General features: G+C 41.5%; 1 protein-coding gene across 1 annotated transcript in view; it reads right to left on the bottom strand.

Moving 5' to 3' along the window:
- Positions 1-8,392, bottom strand: part of LOC311119492 (cytoplasmic dynein 2 heavy chain 1-like) — a gene marked incomplete at both ends in the record, with an annotated part of 20,742 nt that extends 12,350 nt beyond the window's left edge. The window contains one exon of the mRNA XM_084194172.1: positions 8,385-8,392. Coding sequence (XP_084050298.1) covers positions 8,385-8,392 — 8 coding nt within the window. The remainder of the gene's footprint in view (positions 1-8,384) is intronic.
- Between the last annotated feature and the right edge of the window lie 1,201 nt (positions 8,393-9,593).

Below are 9,593 nucleotides of genomic sequence, written 5' to 3' on the forward strand. Positions count from 1 at the left end.
ATGGATAATTCAATATATCTTGCTAAAGTGCCAAAATTCAGCATTTAGACATGCCCCTCATGTCCCTCGTCAACCCTGTATCACTTCTAGCAAGATTTTAACCCACTTAATCTCAAAGTTTCTCCAAGTTTCCCCATCATTGTAAAACCCTAGTTAAGTTGTTGCTTTGACAAAATCATTTGTGAAGATGATTATTTATTTAATGTGATTAGTGATTAATTTACGTCTGTCCCTTATTTTAAGGTGAACCCTGTTACGTGAACTGAACTCTCGTTTTAACGTGGTGAAACCATTCCTTTTTAAATATTTAGAAACAGTCAATAGTCAAATCACAGTGTAAAAGCAGGTGAGCTGGTTCTACTCTTTTTGGAACATTTCTGGTGTTTTGTGGTGGAAAACTGAGCGGGTTGAGTATAACGTGTCAACCCTCTTAACCGTAGATAGACGGGCTCCAAATGTTTTAACAATGTATTTATTTTTATGGTGAAGCATGCATTCAATTGCTCCTTCCTGTTGCACACAACAAACTTCCATTCCCCCTGTCACGAGGGGATTTATGGCTGATTTAAGAAGAAATCGTCAACCCTGTTACGGTCAACCCTGTTACGGTCAACCCTGATACGGTCAACCCTGTAACGGTCAACCCTGTAACGGTCAACCCTGTTACTTTATTTGGCACTTAATAGGCCTTACTAGAGTACATTTTTTATTTTACCTCTTGAGATGAGAAAACGTGTTTTTCTGAGGTGAACATGTGCTCTTTATGACAGAATGTTAAAATTAGGTGAAATCAAAAAATGGTACACTCAAAAGGCACCAGATTGGTGGATTGACCCATCTCTTCTTTTAGGGGCTTTGCTGGACATAACAAAATACTTGAAAATATGAATGAATGAATTATTGGGCAGGGCAGGGGACGGTAGGATTGGGCATGAGGGAAGTGGATGGTGGATGGGACAGGACCAGTGTATCTCTAATCAGACCTGTGTGTGTGTGTGTGGTTAATGGTGTAGCTGTAAACCTTTAAACCCAGCCGGTGGCTAAATGTCACAGGATCCACCTCAGCTGGAACCAGCTGCTCTTTAAAAACACACACACCGCTACGCTCCGCTTGAGCCGAGTGTGTGTATATGTTTATGACCACACACACCCTTTAACTTGTGTGTGTGTGTGTGTGTGTGTATGTGTGTGTGTGCATTTTGTTTTCATGGAACACCGACTCTGCAAACAGTTTGATTGCTGACCAGAATGCCAATCAGACAGTTCTCAAAAAAAACCTCTGATCCCACGCCTACACTGTTTCCTCCTTATTAGCCCTGAACGAACTCACAGATGTGAATACAGCTATGTTTATTGGCCTAATTCAGTGGTGTGTGTGTGTGTGAGTGTGCGTGTGTGAGTGTGTGTGAGTGTGTGTGGGTCTGGATTGTCCTCTTAGTCCTCATTACCATCCAGGGAAGTGTTATTTCAGTTTGGAATCCAGCCATTGGTTACTCCCTTGAATCACCCCAGCTAACAGACAGCTCCAGACAGTTTTAACCAATAAGCTCTCTGTCTCAAATTTCAAAGTTAGGTGTTAAGTTTAGCCACTCATTTCGAATGGTTAAAGGGTTATGGTTCGGGATAATTCAAATATTAAAAGGAGAAATCCACCCAAAAACATTCCTATAATTGAGTGAGAACAATATTTTTTTGTGAACAAATGTTATATTTTGTCGTTATAATAAGGTTGGTAGCAGTGGAGGCTGCTGAAGTGAGGACAGTTCGTTATAATGGCTGGAATGGAGTCAATGGAATGGTATCAATCACATGGAAACCACATGTTTGATACGAACTCCACAGTGGTGGAAAAAGTACCCAATTGTCATACTTTAGTAAAAGTATAGATATCTTAATAGAAAGTTGCTCAAGAAAAAGTGAAAGTATTTGGTTTTAAATATACTAAAGTATCAAAAGTAAATGTAATTGCTAAAATATACTTAAGTATCAAAAGTAAAAGTATAAATAATTCAAAATTCCTTATATTAAGCAATTTGTTTTTCAAATGTACGGATAGCCAGGGGCACACTCCAACACTCAGACATTATTTACAAAAGATGCATTTGTGTTTAGTGAGTCCGCCAGGCCAGAGGCAGTAGGGATGACCACGTGTTCTCTTGATAAGTGTTTGAATTTGACAATTTTCCTGTCCTGCTAAGCCAGGGTTCTTCAATTCCGGTCCTGGAGGGCCGAAACACCTCTGTTTTTCATCCTCTCCTTCTAATCAGGGGCTAATTCAGACTTGGGACACCAGGTGAGTGCAATTAACTACCAGGTAGAAATAAAAAACAGAAGTGTTTCGGCCCTCCAGGACCGGAATTGAAGAACCCTGTGCTAAGCATTCAAAATGTAACGAGTACTTTAGTTGTCAGGGATAATGTATGGAGTAAAAAGTACAATATTTTCTTTAGGAATGTAGTGAAGTAAAAGTAAAAGTAGTCAAAAAATATATATAGTAAAGTACAGATACCCAAAAAAACTACTTAAGTAGTACTTTAAAGTATTTTTACTTAAGTACTTTACACCACTGCCATTCCATTGACTCCATTCCAGCAGCCTCCACCGGTTGATTTGTGGAATTTCTTTCCTTCTTAATGCGTTTGAGCCAATCAGTTATGTTGTGACAAGGTAGGGGTGGTATACAGAAGATAGCCCTATTTGATAAACGACCAAGTCCATATTATGGCAAGAACAGCTCAAATAAGCAAAGAGAAACGACAATCCATCATTACTGTAAGACATGAAGGTCAGTCAATCCGGAAAATGTCAAGAACTTTTAAAGTTTCTTCAAGTGCAGTCGCAAAAACCTGATGAAACTGGCTCTCATGAGGACCCCCACAGGAAAGGAAGACCCAGAGGATAAGTTCATTAGAGTTAACTGCACCTCAGATTGCAGCCCAAATAAATGCTTCACAGAGTTCAAGTAACAGACACATCTCAACATCAACTGTTCAGAGGAGACTGCGTGAATCAGCCCTTCATGGTCGAATTGCTGCAAAGAAACCACTACTAAAGGAAACCAATAAGAAGAAGAGACTTGCTTGGGCCAAGAAACACAAGCGATGGACATTAGACCGGTGGACATTTTTCCTTTGGTCTGATGAGTCCAAATTGGAGGTTTTTGGTTCCAACCGCCGTGTCTTTGTGAGACGCAGAGTAGGTGAATGGATATTCTCCACATGTGTGGTTCCCACCGTGAAGCATGGTGGAGGAGGTGTGATGGTATGGGGGTGCTTTGCTGGTGACACTGTCGTGATTTTTTTTAAATTCAAGGCACACTTAACCAGCATGGCTACCACAGCATTCTGCAGCGATACGCCATCCCATCTGGTTTGCACTTAGTGGGACTATTATTTGTTTTTCAACAGGACAATGACCCAAAACACACCTCCAGGCTGTGTAAGGGTTTTTTGACCAAGAAGGAGAGTGATGGAGTGCTGCATCAGATGACCTGGCCTCCACAATCACCTGACCTCAACTAAATTTAGATGGTTTGGGATGAGTTGGACCGCAGAGTGAAGGAAAAGCAGCCAACAAGTGCTCAGAATATGTGGGAACTCCTTCAAGACTGTTGGAAAAGCATTCCTCATTAAGCTGGTTGAGAGAATGCCAAGAGTGTGCAAAGCTTGTTGTTGAACACTTTTTTGGCTACTACATGATTCCATATGTCTTATTTCATAGTTTTGATGTCTTCACTATAATTCTACAATGTAGAAAATAGTAAAAAAAATAAAGAAAAACCCTTGAATGAGTAGGTGTGTCCAAACTTCTAATATCGTCTTTGTCTCTCAAAATCATTGTAATGTGGTTAACCTTAAAAATCTAAATGAAATGTATTCAAATCTAAAAGTTCAAATTCAACCAGAGAGCACCCTTAGATCGTGGGAAAAGGCCACACTTGACCGTTGCGCTTGAATCATTCCCACAGTGAATGGCTAACCCCACTATGCTATGAAACCACACACTGTTGCAGAAACTTTGATATTACCGGCTGCAATATGGTGAAAACAATGTGTGGGGAGGCAGAGGCACAGAAATTCTCATCAATACGTCAGATAACACTGCAATAAAAAGGAAACTGACTGAACGACTCAAAACCTCCCCACCTTATGCTCTCCAAATAGACGTTAGCTGTGTGGGCCAAGATGCATTGACTTTGGTTCGCTACATGTCGGGGGATGCTATTCATGAGGACACATTGTTCTGTCTCACGATTCCCGAGCATGAAACGACACAGGGTATATTTCAGTGTGCTGTGTGGCTATAATGACGAAAAACAGATTCCATATGGGATCGAATGGTGGACTTTTACACAGATGGGGCTCCATCTATCACGGGACGGCGGGCAGGCCTCTGCACTCTAGTTATGAATGTGTCTCCCTCTGCCATATGGACGCATTGTATGATACACCCACTGAGCTATAATGGATACACCGAGAGCAACTGGCGGCAAAAGAGCTGAGCACAGAACTCCGAGATATGCAGCAGGTAACTTCGATTGTAAACTACATCGCGCATGCCTGTTCGCAAAACGATTTGGAGATTTGGGATCAGAGCATGACAATGTTTTATTTCACACCAAGGCTTAGTGGTTATCGAGGGTAGTGTTGGAAAGATTTTTCGAATTGAGAGAGGTACTGTTGTCATTCACAATGGATAGTAAAAAACTGACTTTGTTGACTTTCTGTGTAATGAAAAGAAAATGTGTCTCCTTGCCTATGTAACAGACATATTTGGGAAACTGAACGAACTGAACGAAAGCATGCAGCTGGGGAAAAACAAGAAAATTATACAGATGAGTGACCGAATCAGCAAAATCCGTTTGACTGTGATCCTGGCTCAGTTGACATGCTGGTAAGTGAAATGGAACAGCTGATCGAGCTGTCATGTGACCGAATGCTGCAGACAACGCATTCACGGGTCACTACGGAGGAGTTTTGGTTCCTGACTCAGAGGGAATACTGTGCCGTCTCCCTCCGAGCATTAAACCTACGCTGGTACGCTGATTCGGTGCTCTCATCTGCATTAAAAACAAATATCGATCCAGGTTGGATGTGACAGGAGAGATGAGGTGCGCACTGTCGACCACGCCCCCTGACTTTGAGAAGCTCCGACGCAACATGCATCAAGCACACCCATCTCATTAGTGGTGGTGAGATAAGAAATTATTTCAGACTAATTTGCAATTGACTATCATAGCCCCACATTAAAAGTTTATGATGGTGAGTTGAGAATACAATCTGAAATACTGTTGGAATGTTTAGCAATTGACTGCAATAGCCACAATTAAAAAAGTAAACATTGGCTGTCAATTTTTTTTTTTTTTAAATGCCACATGGTTGGGGTCGCGATAATTTTTAGATATCAAAATGGGGTCTTGGGCCAAAAAAATTTGGGGAACCCCTGCTCTAGCAAAACCCTACTAAGTACCCTACTAAGTACCCTACTAAGTACCCTACTACCCAAGCCTACTTGATGGTAAAAGCGCTCACTGTTGCCCCTAGTGGCTGGGTTTGAAGGCATTTCCTGACATCCTCAGGACGTCCAATTTCTACATCAATCTTGAATGACCTGGCTGATTTTAACAGGACAATACATCTCACTGTGACAGACATGCATGCCTGCACATACATCCAGAGAAGCAGGTTCTGAAATTGAGAATGATATGGTTTAGTGGTTTCATACTTTAAACATATCTACTATAATTTTTACATTTACATTTGAGTCACTTAGCAGACGCTCTTATCCAGAGCGACTTACAGTTAATGAGTGCATACATTTTCATCCTGGCCCCCCGTGGGAAACGAACCCACAACCCTGGCGTTGCAAGCGCCATGCTCTACCAACTGAGCTACTCTTCCATGCTCCATCTGACCAACTGACTGAATTACAGAGAATGAGAGAGAGAATCTGAAGTAAAATGTCTACTGTTTGCTGATGATCTGGTGCTTCTGTCCCAACCAGCACCTAGATCTTCTGCACAGATTCTGTCAGACCTGGGCCCTGACAGTAAATCTCAGTAAGACAAAAATATTGGTGTTCCAAAAAAGGTCAAATTGCCAGGACCACAAATACAAATTCCATCTAGACACCGTTGCCCTAGAGCACACAAAAAACTATACATACCTCAGCCTAAACATCAGCGCCACAGGTAACTTCCACAAAGCTGTGAACGATCTGTGAGATAAGGCAAGAAGGGCCTTCTATGCCATCAAAATAAATATAAAATTCGACATACCAATTAGGATCTGGCTAAATATACTTGAATCAGTTATGGAACCCATTGCCCTTTATGTTTGTGAGGTCTGGGGTCCACTCACCAACCAATAATTCACAAAATGGGACAAACACCAAATTGAGACTGCATGCAGAATTCTGCAAAAATATCCTCTGTGTACAACATAAAACACCAAATAATGCATGCAGAGCAGAATTAGGCCGATACCCGCTAATTATCAACATCAAGAAAAGAGCCGTTAAATTCTACAACCACCTAGCGATTCCCAAACCTTCCATAACAAAGCCATCACCTACAGAGAGATGAACCTGGAGAAGAGTCCCCTAAGTAAGCTGGTCCTGGGGCTCTGTTCACAAACACAAACAGACCCCACAGAGCCCCAGGACAACAACACAATTAGACCCAACCAAATCATGAGAAAACAAAAAGAGAATTACTTGACACATTGGAAAGATTTAACAAAAAACTGAGCAAACTAGTATGCTATTTGGCCCTAAACAGAGAGTACACAGTGGCAGAATACCTGACCACTGTGAATGACCCAAACTTAAGGAAAGCTTTGACTATGTACAGACTCAGTGAGCATAGCCTTGCTATTGAGAAAGGCCACCGTAGGCAGACCTGGCTCTCAAGAGAAGACAGGCTATGTGCACACTGCCCACAAAATGAGGTGGAAACTGAGCTGCACTTCCTAACCTCCTGCCAAATGTATGACCATATTAGAGACACATATTTCCCTCAAATTACACAGACCCACAAAGAATTAGAAAACAAATCCAATTTTGATAAACTCCCATATCTGTTGGGTGAAATACCACAGTGTGCCATCACAGCAGCAAGATTTGTGACCTGTTGCCACAAGAAAAGGGCAACCAGTGAAGAACAAACACCATTGTTAATACAATCCATATTTATGTTTATTTATTTTCCCTTTTGTACTTTAACTATTTGCACATCGTTATAACACTGTATATAGACATAATATGACATTTGAAATGTCTTTATTCTTTTGGAACTTTAGTGAGTAACGTTTACTGTAAAAAAAAAAAAATGTTTATTTCACTTTTGTTTATTATCTATTTCACTTGCTTTGGCAATGTAAACATATGTTTGAAAATGAATTGAGAGAGTGAGAGTGAGAGAGAGAAATAGATAGAGAGAGGGGGGTTGCATAGAAGTCACAAAGGTATTTTCTGACATCAGTCTGACATCTAGTGGTGATAAAGTAGTATTGCATTCATCAGGATTAGGACGGTAATAGATCATTGGTAATACACAAACGTGTGTATAGTGAAATGTACACTCATCAACAAAATAATAGGCTGAGTGACGCATTAAATTAGCTGTAGCTGTTCATTGACTGAAATATTGATTGATTGGTTGGTTGATTGTTTGATTGCAGGCAACATGACCATTGGTAAAGACACAACACACTGACCCCACACACTACATCACACACTCTTCTGTCTCTTGCAACCCCATCAAATTCTTACACACAGACACGAACAACCTCCCCCACCACCACAGTGCCTCTTCCTCCCAGTAATGTACTTGCATTTGTCGGGAGGCAACTTAGTTATTTATGAACAAGTATTAATAAGATCAGGCAGAGTAATGTAAAGAGTTAACCTGCAGGCTATATATTTGATTACCTGTGTGTGTGTGTGTGTGTGTGTGTGTGTGTCTGTGTGTGGGCCTAATATTTAACTGCTCAGAGGCAAACACATATATTCAACCCCAGGGCCATTACTACCACAACCTCAGTTATTACAATCTGACATGCCACAGCATTTATTTATAATGAGTTTACTTCTGTTTGTCACGTCTACTCCTGCTCCTCCCCTCCGGCGTGCGAGGTCGCCGGAATACTAACCACCGGTCCTGGGATTGATCATTATGCACACCTGGCATCCATCATTACGCACACCTGCAGATCTTTATGATTCACACCTGGACTCCATTACCTTCCTCATTACCTCCCCTTTATCTGTCCCTCCCCTAACATTCATTCCTCAGCCGGTATTGTTCCTGTGTCCATGCTATATCGCCACGGTTACGCTGTCTCCTTTGTTGTTTTATTAAACGTTTCACCTGCACCTCGACTCACAGCGTCATTGTTACACTGCTCATAAATCGTACATGAATCCATATGAATACCTTTATCTAAATAAATTTAGAGTAGGAGAGAGAGAGAGAGAGACAGAGACAGCTCTCACTAAAGCTACAAATCACCCCACTAACACTGCTGAGGCTACACAAGATACAGTGGGGAAAAAAAGTATTTAGTCAGCCACCAATTGTGCATGTTCTCCCACTTAAAAAGATGAGAGAGGCCTGTAATTTTCATCATAGGTACACGTCAACTATGACAGACAAATTGAGAAAAAAAAAATCCAGAAAATCACATTGTAGGATTTTTTATGAATTTATTTGCAAATTATGGTGGAAAATAAGTATTTGGTCACCTACAAACAAGCAAGATTTCTGGCTCTCACAGACCTGTAACTTCTTCTTTAAGAGGCTCCTCTGTCCTCCACTCGTTACCTGTATTAATGGCACCTGTTTGAACTTGTTATCAGTATAAAAGACACCTGTCCACAACCTCAAACAGTCACACTCCAAACTCCACTATGGCCAAGACCAAAGAGCTGTCAAAGGACACCAGAAACAAAATTGTAGACCTGCACCAGGCTGGGAAGACTGAATCTGCAATAGGTAAGCAGCTTGGTTTGAAGAAATCAACTGTGGGAGCAATTATTAGGAAATGGAAGACATACAAGACCACTGATAATCTCCCTCGATCTGGGGCTCCACGCAAGATCTCACCCCGTGGGGTCAAAATGATCACAAGAACGGTGAGCAAAAATCCCAGAACCACACGGGGGGACCTAGTGAATGACCTGCAGAGAGCTGGGACCAAAGTAACAAAGCCTACCATCAGTAACATACTACGCCGCCAGGGACTCAAATCCTGCAGTGCCAGACGTGTCCCCATGCTTAAGCCAGTACATGTCCAGGCCCGTCTGAAGTTTGCTAGAGTGCATTTGGATGATCCAGAAGAGGATTGGGAGAATGTCATATGGTCAGATGAAACCAAAATATAACTTTTTGGTAAAAACTCCAACTCGTCGTGTTTGGAGGACAAAGAATGCTGAGTTGCATCCAAAGAACACCATACCTACTGTGAAGCATGGGGGTGGAAACATCATGCTTTGGGGCTGTTTTTCTGCAAAGGGACCAGGACGACTGATCCGTGTAAAGGAAAGAATGAATGGGGCCATGTATCGTGAGATTTTGAGTGAAAACCTCCTTCCAT

This window comes from Coregonus lavaretus (assembly GCF_964263955.1).
Source record: "Coregonus lavaretus genome assembly, contig: HAP1_SCAFFOLD_5685, whole genome shotgun sequence".
NCBI lineage: Eukaryota > Metazoa > Chordata > Actinopteri > Salmoniformes > Salmonidae > Coregonus > Coregonus lavaretus.